Below are 18,155 nucleotides of genomic sequence, written 5' to 3'. Positions count from 1 at the left end.
GGTTAATACCTGGAAGTGCAGCTCTCTCTATGTCAGCCTGTGGTGGGTTGAAACGTAAAATTAAACAATCTGAAAGTGTCCATACAAGGCTCAGATGGTTGGACAGATGGATGGTTAAATATATAAATAGATGTGCTTCAAATTAGCATTCATGCAATATTATTATCCTCATTTGTCAGCTCTAAATATTTAATTCATTAAATCCATTTTTTCACTTTTATTGGATTGCATATTCGTATTTTAAATTTATATTATATCAAATATTTGTATCATGTTTTTTGTTAAGACTTGAAGTGAAAAGAATGAGTTATTACTTGTCAAGAAAGCATGTGATTATTGTGACATACGTAAATAAGACATAGATAAAATATAATACGCCAGAAATAATAAGTAAATCTGCTTCAGAGGACAACAAATGTAGCATTAAGAGTTTTACAAGGCAGCCAAAAATTGAGATTTGAACCTTAACCTCCAGCATATAAAGCTTCAACATTTCCCACTACATTAACTGCTACAAACTGATGAGTTATAATTGTGTTTAACACAACACAGCATAAATGCCTGTTTTTTAAGAACTCTGTTCTTGCCAACCTCATTTTGTTGTTGTTCAAGGTACCTATATTATGAAATGTGGTGCTGCTATTGGTGCATTATCATTGGGCTCACTGGGGTGATGCATGCATGCATGCATGTGTGACAGGTCAGAGTTACTGGGGTGAAATCTCCACATGTGGACAGTTATGCACCAGAGGAGGTGCCCAAAAACAATGAAGCACCTGAGCTGACCCACAAGCTCTATTCCCAGGGAAGGTCACCTTCAGCTGAGCCGATTATGCAAAATGTCCATATAAAATACAGTTATTATACAGACTGACCAAGAGGGTAGAGCTCTGCGGACAGATCTTTTAGTCCTGCTTCCACATAATTTCACCCTGATCCTGCAGAAAGTCTGCACTTTGTCCTGCTCCCACCCACAGTCCTGTACAGCTGGTTTCTATCTGCATTAGTCAAGATTAATAATGACTGTCATATAGCAGACATATCTTAAGATTTTCAAGAATGCAAGCTCAAGCCCCTCTTGGCGTCTATCTGTGCGGGAGCCTGAGTACACAGTTAGAAACAGAAAGGACCAGGTTTAAAAGGTGAGAGGGCAGCTGAAAACACCAACAGAAGGAAAAAACGGAAACGTAGGCATTTGTTGGTATTTGGTGATTTTTGCTGGAGATCACAGAGAGTGAAAAGGGTGATTAATCTTTGCTTTTGATTAATGGGATTTTTCTTCATCTTCGGTCAGTCAGACATCTGGCGCTTCATCTTGTGATGCTGCGTCTTGTGCAGCTCCGTCTTGTGATGCTGTTGCTGCTTCTTGTGATGGAGTTTGAGGGCTGGCATTGCCATTGCTCTCTTGATCCTCCAGAGGAATTGGTTCATGATTCCCTTGATTCCCTGTCTGTGAGTGCTCTGTTAAATAAACAAAACAGAAAAGACAATAATGCAAAAACACATAATCTCCAAAAATGTAGCTCTACAGGAGAAAGATTAAAGCATTCATAACATTCAGTATACACGTATGTAATAAAATTTGTTCTAAATAAATCATGAGCATTTCTCTTCGCTTATGTATCAAGAAATGCACAACAAAAACACATCGAACATGATAAATAAAGGCTTTTATATCAGAACAGTTCCATGTTGATCTAAGGCTGCGTAGATGAATTACAGGCCCTAAAAATATTATTTGCAATTTTATACAATGAAGGCCTTTTTTGAGGTTAAAGGTTTTCCTGGACAGTTTGCTGTATAGCATTAATTTTCATTAATTTCTACAAATAGTGAAAAGTTTTGTAAAATAAATAAGTGTTATCAAATAAGCCCTTGTGTATGTATTTCATTATATTGTTTATGGTATGAAACAAACAAAAAGATCTGTTTTAGTGTTCATACCTTCATTAGCTCGTCTGTAAGTGTTCTAGAAATAAAGAGATTAAATTTGAAATTCGGTACAGATGTAGGTTTGCAAATGTAAATAAAATAATGAAAATATTTAGAGCATATCTTGGAAAATCTCAAGTAAATATTGCTTTACTCAGAATGTTTGATGGAAATATTATCGATAGGAAATAATCAGACACCAAGGATCCAGTACTTACTAATTTTTTGCAAGTGCTTATCAACAGAACCTGTAAATAAATAACATCCATCAATGGCTTCATTAGTGATTTTTTTTAATCAGACTGTAATGCTCATTTCATGTTTGCAGCCTGTTGGCAAAGATGTTTTAACTTCATTAATACTAATGTTAGTACATGAAAAGAGCATCATTAGCAAAAATGTGTCACCGTTGCTTATTTATTACTATATTTAAATTCTTAGTGTACTTATCAAAATGAAACAGTAAGTGAAAAATACAATAAGTACCCAGCTACAGTTGTATACAAACGTTTGGGCCCCCCTGGCCAAAATACCTATTTTGTTTTATTTTTGAAGTGAAAAGAAGTAAACTTTACCTCTAACTTCAGTCAGCTGTTTAGAGAAGTTCATAGTTGTTGAGTGTTAGCAAAAGGTTTAAAGAGTCAGAGAATTTATTATCATCAGCTCACAATACCTAATGATTCTTTACCTGCCTAGCCCAGTTCTAAAGAGTCAATTAAGACGTATAGAGTTGGTAAAGTTTTGAGATTTTACAACTGGAAGGATGACCAAACTTTTGCCCATGTCATATTTTTTTCTTTTTACGTTCATCTAATATGAAGTAACTGTGCATTAATATTTGCATAATAATTCAATTTTTAAAATAGTTTGCTGCTGCAGTTGTGTTAACCTCTTTTCACTTTAAAATACAACAAAATAAGTAATTTGTTCTAGCGTGCCCAAACTTTTGCATACAGCTGTATATTTCCTGATTGTAAAGACTTTCTGTATACAGAATGATTCTTAGTATTCTGCCCCATTTAGATGCGTTTAGTATTGTCAGGGATGCAGGCTTTCTTTTTCCATTACAGTGATGAATATCACTGTATAATATTATTTAAAGCATATTAAAATTGATCTACTTACTGCTAAAATCACTACCACAATAATAAATATTACATTAAATGCAATGCTTGTGATAAGTCCTCCTCCTAATGCCTCTGAAAGAAAACAGAATACAGATGATTAATCAAAAAAAGTGACATCATTTCTTAGTTATGTTGATGAGTATGCACTAGCACAGATTGTTAAAATCAATAAAGTTGTTAAGATAAAGTAGAGAATATCATTTTTTTTTCTTAAAACAATATGAGAAATGCAGATTCATGGAAAGATAGTAATGAAGCAGTCACTGTTTTAAGGCTTAAGATTTTATATTCAAGGACCCAGTTCTCGCTAATGAAGTTGTCACCAACCCTCCATCTGGAGATCTACTTTCTTGCAGAGTTAGCTCCAACCAATGCATCTGAGCCAGCCAGTCAATGACTTCTGAAGACGTTAACCAGCTGGACCACCTGTGGTTGCAACTAGACTCTGCAGGAAAGTGGATCTCCACGGCCAGGCTTGGTGACCACTGCACTAATGAGTATCACTCAGCAGGAAAGCAAGCCTGTCTACCAGTGTTTACCTTTTGCATATTTATACAAACCTGTTTTACTGCACAAATTAACAGATGTATCACCATGAATGTTGTCCACTGTGCCTAGAAAAAAGTAAACACTGATGAAGGACATTAAATATGAATAATATATTACTTTGTGGACACTTCAGGGGTCACTGGAATGCTTGGGTTAAAAAGAAAATCAGTCCATCTTAACAATATAAGGTAACTGATTACACTGCTCTTCTTGGTTTAACTCAGCTTGAGGACATTATAGTTCACTCAATTCAAACTTCTTAGTTTGGTTTTTAGTCGGTTGCTTCACTAGCTGAGACTCTCCTCATCACTCAGTCCCATCATATATTTTATTTTCTTGGGATCCCAGTTATAGATGGCTACAGCATCAATGGGGTTCAAACTGGAGGGGATTTAAAGTACAGTAATGATGCTGATAAATTGCCTGTGCAGGATCATTTCACTCAGTAACTTTTAGGCAACCTCTTACACTGAGATTGCTTTAGGGGAATATTTTTAAACCAGACCCTTGAGGAAAGTGGTTGTTCCCCCTTACGTTCTCTTACATGTGCCTTAAAGCTGCATTAAAAAAAATAGCCAACAGTTTTCTCCCCGGAGGGCGCTGCAGCAAGTAAAAGTATGAAATACTGAGTGTTACTAAAATGTTCACAGTCTCTCTCACTTCTGTATGAAGTGGTCAGTTCTTTCTCTGTTCTCTTTAATAACAGGAAAACTTTTGAGAAGTTTTGCTCATTAGAGGTTTTTGGTTTGTACAGTCTACAAAATTTTAAAGGCCATGTGGAAAACCCAGCGTTCCTGTTCACGCCAGTCCGTGTACGGAACTTGCAAATAGCCAGCCTGTTTTGAATTCATTGTTCTTGTGATTTCATGAAAACCAACTCATTTACGTACATCGTTCAATTCTGCCTACAGTGGTTTCTAAGTTCTAAGGAGGTTTTGGGGCCTAAACTGCTTTTTGAGTGAGACATGATACAAGGCAGCCAATCAGAACACAGAAAAACTGCATATACCAGCCTTAAAGGCACAAAGACAAAAACAGCTTGTTTAAAGCTAATTAAGAGAGGTTGGACTGATGTTCATGGAAACATGAATTTTGACCATTTTTGGTACATAAAACACAGAAATCTTATGAGTGGGCCTCGGGGAACAAAAACAAACACAAGAAAGGAGCAAGTAAACATGGCATGTGAAGGAAGAAAGACAAAGTCCAAAGTTGATGAATTGTGCATTGTTGGAATGAAAACCTGCAGCCACACTGGCCTTTTGCAGGTAAGACCGGACACCCCGTTATACAGACATGGATGTTTGCTAGTGTGTGTTTGTGTGAGACAGTGTATATGCAGTGCTGAACTGGATCTGCACAAATGACATCTGTTTTGTGGTAAATATATCTAATTTTGATCTAGTCTAACTTATTAGCATACATACCTTCATACATCATTGTGCAGTTCAGGTGTTCTGTCAGGTTCCATTTAGGATTTGCTCTGATGCATCTGCTCACTTATAGAAATGAGGGAAGACAGAATGTTTACTTTTAAACAATTTGAACATTTCAAATAAATTTGTGATTTACAGGACAAGACTAGAGCTGTCAAAGATTCAGCTGCCACTGAGTGACATCTCTACCTACTAATGTGATAGTCATATGCTAAAATTTGAACACCTCCAGTAAAAGCACATGTTTTGCTGGTTTTCTAAGTGAAAGTAAGTTAACACATCCTCTACAGGGAACAAGCATAATATTCTATTTTTCAGCAAATTATTTAGTGCATCATTTCTTTCTATTTATTTATTTCTGAATTTGAACATACTGGACATGGATATGTTATGGATAGTTTATGGAGTTTATGGACACTTCCATTGTTACTTGTAAGCACATTTTTATTTTTTATTTTTTTTTGTGTCTCTCCCAGTCTCTCCCTTTACTGCTTTGCCATCAGTCATGTGAGGAGGACCTCTGACCAATCAGAGTCCTGGGCTGGTGTTGTTGGGGGAGGAGCCTAAGCCTTAAAAGGAGGCCTTTAAGGTGGCTGAAGAGAGAGAGGACTGATCATGTGTGCTGTGTTTTAGGTTGTGGTTTTCATCTCTTGTGTTGGGCGTTTGCTGGTGTTTTAGGTATTTTACCAGTACGTCTTTTAACGTGGAGCAGGAGAGTCTCCTGTTATGGGAAGTGCTTTAGTTTTGGTATTTTACCTGCACACTTTTAACTTTGTCTTACAAGAGACTGATTAATTGTACCACCTGGGGTTAAAATAGCTAAGAAGGGCACGCCTATACATTCGCACCATATAGTACACTCTGTCTAATTCCCTTGGTCAGAGGGCAGGCACTGCCATATAAACTTTTAATAACTGGCCAGGGATGAGTAGAGTATTTAGCTTTTGTTGCCTTTTTGTTTCAGAGCAGGCAAGCATGGTTAGGTTCTTTGTTCTTTTCTTTGCCATCCACAGTTTGACTCTTCCAATGTGGTACTAGATATCATAGCACACCATTTTATTGTGGTTGGTTTTAATAAAATGGCTTGAAAAGCTCTCTTGGCCTGTTCTTCCAGTTTTTCAATTCATCATTACCATTTCAGTCTTTTGATGTCACTTCTCTATCGGTGAGGTCAGTGTTACCTAGCTGTGTTTACAGCAGTGTGGTTACTGGTGTCTTTGTTCTTTAAGCTTTGCCTTGTAACCTGTTTCCATATAATGGACTTGCCCAGTGTGTGCTAGCCTGCCTGTTTTCTGACCCCTGCCTGTGACTAATGAGTCTTGGAATAAAGTTACTTCACACATGCCGCCTGCCTACAAGTCCTTTTATTAAAAGGGGTGCCCAAACTTTTGCATATGACTGTATATCACTAATGCATGCTTCACTGTAGCCTCGTGGTGCCGAGTGTGATTTTGAAATGAAATCTGGTGAGAACCATAAGAAATTTTGTGCTAGCTTGTTTTGCTTGAGTTATTGCTTATTCTCTCAGTGTTAAAAGATAAATTTGGGGGGTGGGTTTTAGAGGGGATATTCCGTTGTTAGCGGTGGATGTTGCTGCAGTCCAGCACCAAAAGTTTAACAACTCAGCTACGTCTTCTCATTATGAGTTCATATCTGCCACTTCAAGACTGGTTTCACTGGAGAGCAGAATAGATTTAATTACCAATCAATCATCAATCAACCTTTATGTAAACCCTGAATACACTGAGGAAGACCCTCATTTACAATGCAGCCGAGCAGTACAGAAATCAGGGACTGAGAAGTTGGGTAGTAAAAAGAAATCAAAAGTTATAATAATAAAAAAAAGTAAAACAATAGCCGAGACATAACTAAAACATCATATTCATAGCCAAAATATGAAAATCATCATTGAAAATCATTAAAAGTTAAGTAAAATCAAATAAAGCAGCTGCAGGCTGATTGGAGGTGGTTAGAGACTTAAAAGTTTAGAATATTCATGTGACACCAGAGAGTGAAGTTTTAGAGTTTCCTGTAATGAATTCCATCTCACTGGTGCTACAGCTAAAGGCAGATTTTCCCAGTTCAGTAAAAGCTCTCAGCACCTGAAGGTTTAATGACTGGAACGAGTCTGATCAACTGCATTATTTACACTGCGCAGTTCTGTGGCGTACGATGGCAGATGGCCAGTAAGTGCTTTATAGATAAAAAGAAGCCGGTGTGTCTACCAACGCACAGACAGAGATGACCAGCCAACCTTTTCATATAGTATACAATGCCACAAGGTGCTGGCCTACTACTAGTACCTACAATTAATAAAGAACATCAGGGGGGAGAGCCTTCTCATACAAAGCCCCTCAACTTTGGAATAATCTTCCTATTAATGTTCAGGACTCAGACACAGCCTCAGTCTTTAAGTCTAGGCTAAAAACTTACTTGTATAGTCAAGCCTTTGGTAATTAGTTTTCCCTGTAAGATCTAGACCTGCCAGAGTCTCTGCTGCTCTGTTAATACTGTAATCTGTGATCAGTCACTTATTACAGAACTGACTCTCTGTGTGTTTATACTTTCTTTGCCGAGTTGAACAGCTGCCCATCCTGCATGTCTGATGCTGTTGCCTCTTCTGCCTTGATTGAGTGGCCACTGCTCGCCAGCCTTCTGGACTGGCTTGACCACCATCGAGCTTCATGCTGTACAATGCTGTGTAATCCTCACCCTCATGAACTGACGATGCTGCTGCTGCTGCATAAACTAAAACTAATCTAATTAACCATTGCTTCACCTGTTTTCCCCATTTTGTACTATAATACTTTATAATAACAATGTTTGCTATCCGGTGTCGACCAGAGGAGGATGGGTTCCCCTTCTTTCAGGTTTCTTCCTCTTGCTCTTAGGGAGTTTTTCCTTGCCACTGTCGCCATTGGCGATGCTCATAGGGGCTTGGACCCAGATTTTTCTTTTTATGTAAAGCTGATTTTCTTTTCTTTTCTGTAATGCTGATTTTTCTGTAAAGCTGCTTTGTGACAACACCTGTTGTAAAAAGTGCTATATAAATAAACTTTGCTTGCTGCTTGCTATACAATGATGGGTGTTGTTGGGGTCAACAGTAATAAATCTTAAGGCAGCCTGATATACAGAGTCTAGAGATTTCAAAGTAGTTACAGGTGCATATCTGTATAGCACATCACCATAATCCAGAACAGGCAATAATGTCGCTTCAACGATCTTGATCCTTGTGTGCTTTGGGAAACTTTTTTATGATATAGGGAGCCAAGTTTTTGTTTCAGTTTATATGTAAGTTTGTTAACATGTTGTTTAAAAGTGCATTTGTCATCTAGCCATATGCCAAGGCTTTGTACTCAACAAACTCTTTCAATGGCAGATCCCTTCAGGGTTGTGATTTTAAAAGTGCTAAAATCAATGTTAGAGGCTCTGGAAAACAGCATGAATTTAGTTTTTTCAACATTTAAGACTAGTTTATTGTTGTAAAAAGCCAACCGTAAGACATTAAAAGAACGCTGCAGTTTATCCACTGCAATGCCAATAGAGTCAGATGAGCAAGACAGTGTCATCAGCATATAAGTGTACTTTGCAGTCAACAACTGAGGTGACAATGTCATTAATATCAGTATTAAATAATTCTGGTCAAAGGATTGAACCTTGAGGGACCCCCTTTGTTACTGGAAGTAGCTCTGATTTACTTTGTCCAAGGGCCACACATTGCTGTCTATCAGAGAGATCAGAGAGAGTTTCTAATCCAGTTAGCAGTGCCCCTGAGATATATATGATCTAAGAGTAGGGAATGATCAACTGTATCAGAGGCTTTAGAGAGATCAATGAAAATGGCTGTACATTGTTTCTTTTTATCACTGAAAATATCATCTAAGATGAGAGTAGCCTCAGATATTGTGCTGTGCTTTTCTCTGAAACCAGATTGGTAGTCTGATAAGATTGAATTTCTATGCAGAAATGTCTTGAGTTGATCATTCACTAAGCTTTCTAAGATCTTGGCTAAGCATGACCATTTTGAGATGGGTCTATAGTTATTAAGATCAGAGGCATTACCACGTTTGTGAAGTAGAGCTGTATGTACTGGCTTCCAGATGCTGGGAATTTTGCTTGATAAAATAAATTAAAAATATATGTAATATGTTCTAAAATAACCAGGGTCACAAGCCTTAGAAAAAAAAGGGGTCCAAAGTGTCCTGTACTTTTTTTAGTGTTGATGCTGTTAAGTGCTTTGGCCGCTAAGTGAGGAGAGAAAGGGTGAATTGTAAAGAGACCATGTCTTACAGCAGAGGGTGTATCTATTTCATTGAGCGGTGCTTCCATGTTACTATTATCGAATAAATGTCCAGCAGCTGCAAATTGAGTATTAAATGCTTGGTAAATTTCTATCTGATTAGTAAACCGTTTATAGTTAATTACAATATGATTTGGAACGGGCATTGATTTGTTATTGAGCAAATTAATTGTCTTCCAGAATTTAGAGGAATTGGTAGCTGAGGTTGTAAATGTCTGGAGGTAGAATTCTGCTTTAGATTAGGAAGATATTTCTGAATTGAACCAGGGGTTTGATCTGTCTCTAATTCTCATGTTTTTTTTATAGGGGGTGTGCTTGTCAATGTCATCAACATAAATATTAAATAATTCTGGTCCTAGGATTGAACCTTGAGGGACCCCCTTTGTTATTGGAAGTAGCTCTGAGTTTTGCAAAAATGGTTAAATCAATATCTGGGATTTCAGAAGTGTAGTGGATTTCACTGAGTGCCAGGTCGTAAAAAGTCATTTTATCAGGTGTGTTGGATAAAATTAAATCTATAAGTGTTGACATATTGGGGTCATGCAAGTTAGGTTGTGTTGGTTCTGTAATTAGATGCATTAGTGACAGATTTCCACATACTTCCTTCAAGTGATCTGATGCATTAGTTAACCAGTTCAGATTAAAATCATATAGGATCAGCATTTCTGAGTTGAGGTATGGATTTAAAAGTTCAGGTAATTCATCTACAGTATGAGAGGGTGCAGAAGCAGGTCTATAGATCCCAGCTACCACAAAGCTGTTATTATGTCCTGTGCACACCTTTTAAGGCTAAAAGCTCAAAACATTTTTCTTTAGATAATGAATTAAGAATTTGATGTAAATAGCCACTCCACCACCTCTGTATAGATTATAACCTGGTAGGGCTGCTTCAGTGTTTCTCAGAACCATGTAAAACAGAACCTTATTTCAGTCTCAGAATTTACTCAGTGACAGAGAGGTTATTATGTAGTTCAATGTGATCAAAACGTCCTCTTTTACAAGGACAAGTCCTGTTTTTAGGACCTAAAATATACGTCCCGCCACAATTTCTAAACTGACTAAAATGTCTGGGATTTAGCTTTGCTGTCATGTTGACATTTGCTTTGCACAGTCTGGTTTGTGCTGTCTTCCCAGTGTACTTTTTTGAGATTATGGTCACCTTAAAGTGATTGTATACATGACCATAAGATAATGTGAATGTGCATTCATATATGTGTTCATGATGAACCACTCAGCAAATTCTGTAATTCAGTGGTAACATACCCCCAATCCATTATTTGGTTTCTTAAAGGGAGAGTCCACTGTTTTTTCAAATTTTCTGCATACTTATTCACCAAGTTGTTCATAGTGCTTAAAAATGAAATGGTGCATTTTAGAGGAAAAAAAAATGTAAACATGCATTTATTTTAGTGGTGAAAAGTGTTGTGTTTGGAGGTATATTTTTTGGTCCTATTTTTGCCTAACGACATCCTGCATGTCCCTTTTGACCACAATGTAATATAAGGGTCCAGCTTGTGCTACCAGCCACCAGCAGAGGGCAACAGTGGTGAGGCGCTGCAAGTTCAGGAAACTCCAATCTCCAGAAGCCCTCGGGCTGATTAGGCCCAACCTGGCACACCTGTGGCCTCCTCTACTTAAGGCCGTGGCAAACAGCAGCCCTTAGTCACACCTTTGTAGAAGGGTGACCGCTATGGTACCTAGCCCACATGAGTATTTAAATAAAAAGAAAAGGAAAGAAAAGAGAGCTGGAAAAACCAAATAAGAAAAATTGCCCCAAAGCTACTTAAAAACCCCAAAAGAAGGCTTAAACAAGAAATGGCTCCAAGCCATACAAAAGTGTTTGCTCCCCGAAGAGCAAACAGGTGAAACATAAAGCTGAGCTTCCTCTAATAATTACAGAGAAAGTGATTTCTGTTTTCTGATTATCTTTTATTTCGCTTTTTCTGTCTCAGACTTTGTTTGAGCACTCTGTACATGTGCAATCAGTACATCGGCAGTTCGAGCCTGGCTCGGGGCCACCTCAACCCCACCGTGCATAAGCACTCAATTCACACGCCATCACCTCATTAGATTCATTTCTTAGGGGTTTTCCTCTCTGCACTTCGGTCTTGGGTCTCCCTCTCCAGAACAATTAAAAAATTAAAGAACAAAAATTAAATTTATTTATTTAAAAATTGAATAAATTAATATGTTGGGCTAAAACAAACATAAAACAATGTCTCAAGCATCAGACAAATTTTCCATAACTTTCTATAAGGTAGTTTTTATATGCATAAAAGGAGAATTCTACTTATTTTTCAAAAAATACTGTATGTTTAGTCTTTGAGATGCAAACAAAGTCATACCCAGTGAGTTTCACATCTGTAAACTATCACCACTGTCATATGTTCCTATCGCCACCACTGTGAACAATTCTGACTTGGTAAGTTTCTCTACAAATGCACATTTCACTCAAACACTCTGATTGATTTAGATCTTATCAGCTGAGTTAGAAAAATATTCGCAAAAACAATATGGAATTTCCCTTTAAATAAAGCAATAAAATAAATATTGATAATCATGAAGAAGAAGAAGAAGAAGAAGAAGAAACGAAACCTACCATCATGTTTAAGAACACACCGTGAACTACCAACGTCCTTAAAAAGCTGATTGGGAGCCCATCTACAAGATTTCGGTGTAGCGCAGATGTGCATTTCATGTTCACATTTCACATCAACACTGCAATCAATTTCATCCATTTCATTTTCTCCAGCAAGGAAAAAAGAGTGAGAAAGAGCACAACATGAAAAGATGTTGCTTCAAATGAACTAAAATTACATTTATCCTGGCCAAGATTTGCATTTCACATACTGCCCCAACTTTTTTGGAACTGAAGTTTGTATGTTCCTCGCTTTATTTCCAGATAAACATACAAACATGGTCAGTTTGATCTGCTGATTGTACAGTACTGTAGTTGTGCTTTAAATTAAGTAAATATTTCTACAAACCTTTTGTGATTTCGCATTCTAGATGACCAAGTACTTGATCAGGAAAGCCATCGAATCCACATTCTTTACTTGAGTTACAGAAGCTCACAGTCTGTAGGACATCATTTCTAATGCAGTGCATCTGTAAAGCTGGGAAATAAGAAATGTGAAGCTCAGACATCAGATTCTGTTATACTGAGTCTCTAACATTGAGCATTATAGAAACATGAACATGACACTTTATTCTGAATGGACCTTTTTAGATGAAATAAACACTCAACAGTCTGTCAGTAACGTAACATAACGATGGCTAAATTTCCTTTGGGATCAATAAACTATATCAATGATGTAGCAGCAGTGAATACATTCAGTAGATTATCAAGAGATGTTTAATTAACCATGTAAATAAAATTCATATAAAATCTGCTGAATTGAGTTGGGTGCTTTATTTGGTGTCCAACTTCATATCTGTAGATGTTTAACCTGAGAGGAACTGAACATGTAACAGGTTTAATACAGACCATCTCAACATCCTCAACCAGCTGTTATAGACACACTGACACCACTCAGTACCTGTTTCACTGGATTAGGTTTTGGGCTGCGCTTGATCTTAAGGTTAGAATTAGAGTCAGGATCAGGGTTAGAGTTAGGTTTTGGGTTGAGCTTGAGTTTAGGGTTAGGATTAGGGCCAGGGTTATGAATAGGTTTTGGGTTGAGATTAATATGAGAGTTAGGGTGAGGTCCAGGATGAGGGTTAGGTTTTGGGTAAGGTTAGATTTTGTTTAATTGAAGTAGTATATTAAGTCTACTTCATGTAACATATCAACAATATTAACTTAACACAAGTAATCTATCAACCGTACATCAAGACATTTACTTTAATGCATTACCGCCACTTCATACGATCTGCTGTTGAAATGTTACTGATATTCTATCAAGAGTTTATCACCTACAAAGGATCACTCAAAGTATTACAGAAACATGCATTACTGTTGGTATGACAAAAAAAGCTTCTAACATGAATATTTGTAACAAGGCGTTGAAATTTGTAATGCATAATAACGTGCTAGCTGTCAAGCTTGCAGACGTTAACTAACACAAAGGAGAAGTGAAAACAGTGACTCAGACTCACTATCACATGTCATCAAGTCAATCTTCCATGTGCAGAAATCTGGGTCGAGACATGCTGCCGTTGTTATGTTGTTCTGAACATCACATTTTATTTGTACCTGTTGAAAAACTAAAACACTGTATAGGTTTAAATGTGGTGGGATCACAGTTGTACCAGTGAGGAAGGACTCTCTGTTGAAGGCTGTATTGCATATTTTTGCACTCATATAAACAAAACCGGATAAATTTTGTAACTGTTGAAATCTAAATTATGAAGAAAGAATAATAGTGTCCCCAGTTAATAACATGACAATTCTTGTACAGAATCCAAGCCTTAAGATGTGCTTCTTTGCCCTACGAATCTGATGGCTACTATCAGTTCACTCAAAATTCAGAATATAAGAGCAAGACCAACAACTGAAGAGTTCATTAGAAGTGAACATGAATTCTGGCTTACCAGACTCTACAGGCAAAAACTTGACCTGGAGCAGCATTGATGTCAAACACAGCAGCAAATCCATTATCTAGATTATCTACAGCAAAAAAGAAAGAAGATGAACAGAAGGTAATCATAAGTAATACAAAATGAGTCTTGACGTATTACTGCTTAGAATCAAACCACAAGTATAAAAAAAAATGATTTTATTAGCCTTGCTTGGTCTTCTTTTTCAGAACCTGAATGGCTTTAATTAATAAAATCAGCATCAGTTATACTGCAGTAGCATATTCATGCTAGAACAACAGTTGTTAACCGTTTATAAACACAAGCTCTAATAAACCGTAATCATTATCTTATAGACTGTTAATGACTGTTAAGAACTGTATAACTATTTCCTTTTAAAATTACCTTTACTCTCATTACTGTACTTGAGTACATATTTCCCCGAAATGGTACTTTTTGGAGTAGAATTAAATCATAGTACTTTTACTGTTACAGTAAAACATTTAATTTTGAGCATATCAGCTTATTAACCGATTAGCATGGTTAAATTTTAAATATTCAGTTCTCAAAGCCAATCAAAAAACAGAGCAGCTTCCAGCCACAAAAAGACTAGAGAGATGGCAAGTTATCAGAACACATGACTAACTTTATCCAAACAGCCATCTTCATTCCTTTTCAAATCAACTAAAGAAAGTGGGGTTATTATGAGCTGTCAAACAGCCTGTCAATCAGCCTGAAACCTGCTGAGATCTGCACTTTCACAACTCAACTTCAGCCTGAGGGCGCAGCTAACTAGCTACCTAATCCTAGCTAAACAGGTACAGTGTTTACTATTTTCTTCTTACTCTTCTGTTTTAGAATAAAATAGGGGCTATTTGTTGAAATTAAAATAAAAAAAGGATTTTATTTTAAGTGCCTGTCTAGCTAGTGTAGTAAACACAGGAGTCAAACTGGACGGTTTACCTGTATAAAATAACTTAGTGTTTTGGATGTAAATGGCTGTATAATAATTCTGTCATGCTCAGATTTGTTTTTCACTTTTGGTTGTTTTTTAGACGTTATTGGTCTAAACAATAATCTGATCAAAGTATGGTGGAGTTCATTTGTTGCGTGCACACAGTACACAGGGGTCATCTCACACAAGTAAGACACTATCAGAGACATCAGAGCGTCAGTCATGTAGTCTTTTTATACAGGCTTATACAGGAAGCAGATAAACTGGGAAGCCTTATATAATTGTCTAATCATGAAGTGCATATAGTTTAATATACACCTTTTTCTTTACACAGTTCACAGAAATATGTGTAAATGTGCACTAGTGGAGCACATTGATCAGTTTCAGGACTCCTTTTTTTTCTCATGTTTCACTGGAGTTTTGCCGGCATAGATTTTTCTGATGTTGCAGAGTCAATTGAGGACATATTTTCATGATGTGATCACTGATCTACAAGAAAGCAACTCAATAACTCCCAATAAACTACTTATTACCCTTACATGAGTAATTTCTTTTATTAATACTTGTACTGAAGTAAATTATTACTACAGCAACCATACTTTTACTTAAGTATGGATTGTCAGTACTCTTTCCACCCTGGTTAGTAATTTAATTATTTGATGCTCCTTACTCAAATAATTTAACTTGGACTATTAAGTTGCATAAAAACAATTCATAATCCTTATGAACAAATGCTTAGTAATTGTATAATTTATTTTAAGTTTCGTTTATTAAAGCAATAAGCCAAAAGAGGCCATGCTGTGATTTCATCATGGGGAAGTGTTCTTAGGCATGATGCGAAGTGATAAATTGACAATAACGGATGGCCTCAAGTGATTTACTGCTTTCATAAAATGGCAGCCAACAAAAATGTAATGAAACACAATTTTTCAGGAATTAATAATAATATTAACAATAATCAACTTAAACAAGTATTCCAACTTTGTAACTTTTTGTTGTAGAACAATGAACGTATGATAACACACCACTGTATAACCCTCTACTGCACGCACTACGAGAGCAATTAAAAAAAATATATATATATTTATCTATCTATCTATCTATCTATCTATATATATATATATATATATATATATATATATATATATATATATATATATATATATATATATATTCAATTCACTTTCCTTGCATAAAATGGTCCTTGATTTTATTTTTTCGGACCCAATTTTTAAATTAAAAAAAAATGTGTGCAGTGCTCCTTTTGGAGTATGTTGCCTTGAGGCAACATTGTGCAACAGTGGGGGGAAAAATAATATAGAGCTTTGTTCCATTCCACTGTCACAATGTTGCTTCTATGGCAACATATTTCTGCAAATTTTCATAACAAAAAGTTGATACTGAATGTTTAAAAAGAGGTTTAAATGTGCCCATTAAGAGACCGTATGACTTACTAAAACACTTCCCTTTATTGTTAACCCTATCATTGTCTTTAAATATGTATAATGTCATTGTAAAGTGAGGAAGATGAGTTTGTTGCCCTGTGGCAACATCATGCAATAGAGGGTTAATGCAAAAACTTTCAATTTATAAGTACTTTTTCACCAAATTACCACTGCAAGTCTTATTTAGCAACAATTCAGTGGTACCCTTTTTTCACACTGGGCTGACTCTCAAATGGCTCCCTGCTCCCTACATAGTGCACTATGCAGAAATACTGGATCCTGCACCACCACGGTGCAAAATACAGCTAAGAAATACTTATCTGGGACTCAGACACATTCATACTCAATAAATGATGCATTTGGCTGTAGAGGCTAAACATTTCTAAACTGTTAGAACATATTTATAAAGGTATTTTGTTACTTACTACACTTGAATGTAACAGATTTATGAAAAGCATTCAATTATTTGTATGTCACACAGTAAATAATTAACAATTGTATAGTAGTATAGTTTCAGCTATCATTTAACAAACTATGGTCATCAGAAGGAGAAGATATATTTAAATAAATGGTAAAGTAGCTCAAACGATGATACCCTCATCATACAACACCATTCACTCATTTTGTGCTAACATTTAAGTGTTCTCATTTTACGTTGATTATTTTGTTCCAGTATTTATTATCATCTAGAACTGGTGATCTGGACACAACTGGACACCACTGACAATGGTTCTGCTAACAGTCTCCAAGCCTGATATAAAGACTGTCTGGAAAACTAGTTTAAATATCACAACTAGCACACTGAAATTAACAGAACAAAAAAATACCGCTGCATTTACTGGCGACATCAATATGTATTGCAGTGAGGTCCATAAGATTCTAGTACTTTAGTATGCATTAGAATATTCTGCTTTATCATGATATCCTAAGAGAATATGGGTGCCAACTGTCAAATTAGCAGCAACAAAGCCCCAAAGAGAAATTTGAAACAAAATTTGGAGAATTAAAACAACTGATAAATAAATAGTTTGTTTTTCTTAGAAACACTTGCTAATGTCAATGTTACAACAATATTCAGAAAGAAATGTGTGTGTGTGTGTGTGTGTGTGTGTGTGTGTGTGTGTGTGTATATATGTGTGTGTGTGTGTGTGTGTGTGTGTATATATATATCTCCACTCAAATTGGATCCAAATGCGGACAACTGACAATGTATAAATGTAGAAACTCACCTCTGTCTCCAACAGCTGCTCAGTTGAGATGTATGTCAGATATGCAGAATCAGGCCTCCAGATGTATGTCAGAAATATACATCTAAAGACAGATATGTGACTACGAAAGTCAGAGCCCAACTCTAATGTCCCTGCTATATGAAACTACATGACAGAAAGTCATATGTTTCTGAAACAAAGGCCTGGATATTCCAAACCACAGAGTGCGCATTCAAGCAGCATGTGACAGAAGTGAAATGAAACATTCTGAAACAAGATTAAAATCACTATTCCTCTCACAAGTGTCATTCATACCTGATTGCTGACACTAATATCTTTATTTATATACAGCACATTCAACAGCTACATTTAAAGGCTATTATTATTATTATTATTATTATTATTATTATTATTATTAGACTGCATAGCTATATCTGTAAATATGTAACTATTATTTACTATGTGTGGTTCAGTTGGAAATTTAGAGATTACACAAAAGAGTTTGTACCCTATTGGCAGCCTTATCAACCCCCTGTACTGAAAAAAAAAAAAGAAAAAAAAATCCAGAAAACAATCTAAAAGGTTGTCAAATGTACATTACTTGGACAAAAGTATGTGGACACCTTACCATCACACCTATATGAGCTTGTTGAACATCCTTTTCCAAAGGATGGAGTTGCCCTCA

At 36.3% G+C, this 18,155-nt stretch overlaps 1 protein-coding gene across 1 annotated transcript; it reads right to left on the bottom strand.

Annotated features, from left to right (window-relative positions):
• On the bottom strand, nucleotides 1–17,612 carry LOC118804441. The gene is made up of 11 exons (XM_036564950.1): nucleotides 17,492–17,612; nucleotides 13,878–13,953; nucleotides 13,443–13,550; nucleotides 12,332–12,460; nucleotides 11,944–12,090; nucleotides 5,036–5,107; nucleotides 3,620–3,673; nucleotides 3,058–3,131; nucleotides 2,151–2,180; nucleotides 1,945–1,969; nucleotides 1–1,461 (listed from the first exon to the last, which is right to left on the bottom strand). Exons 2-11 carry the CDS (start codon nucleotides 13,939–13,941, stop codon nucleotides 1,295–1,297), a joined length of 870 nt encoding a protein of 289 aa, XP_036420843.1. The 5' UTR covers nucleotides 13,942–13,953; nucleotides 17,492–17,612; the 3' UTR covers nucleotides 1–1,294.
• Nucleotides 17,613–18,155: the final 543 nt, after the last annotated feature.

The sequence above is a fragment of the Colossoma macropomum genome, unplaced genomic scaffold (genome assembly GCF_904425465.1).
Source record: "Colossoma macropomum unplaced genomic scaffold, Colossoma_macropomum, whole genome shotgun sequence".
Taxonomy (NCBI): Eukaryota; Metazoa; Chordata; class Actinopteri; order Characiformes; family Serrasalmidae; genus Colossoma; species Colossoma macropomum.
This window is presented reverse-complemented; position numbering and strand designations above follow the sequence as displayed.

Coding starts and splice junctions, on each gene's coding strand:
- LOC118804441 (XM_036564950.1), bottom strand. CDS start 13,941: ATGGATTTGCTGCTGTGTTTGACATCAATGCTGCTCCAGGTCAAGTTT. Junction 2,181..3,057: donor TTGTGGTAGTGATTTTAGCA/GTAAGTAGATCA, acceptor ATTTATTTACAG/GTTCTGTTGATAAGCACTTG. Junction 1,970..2,150: donor TAAGCACTTGCAAAAAATTA/GTAAGTACTGGA, acceptor CTTTATTTCTAG/AACACTTACAGACGAGCTAA.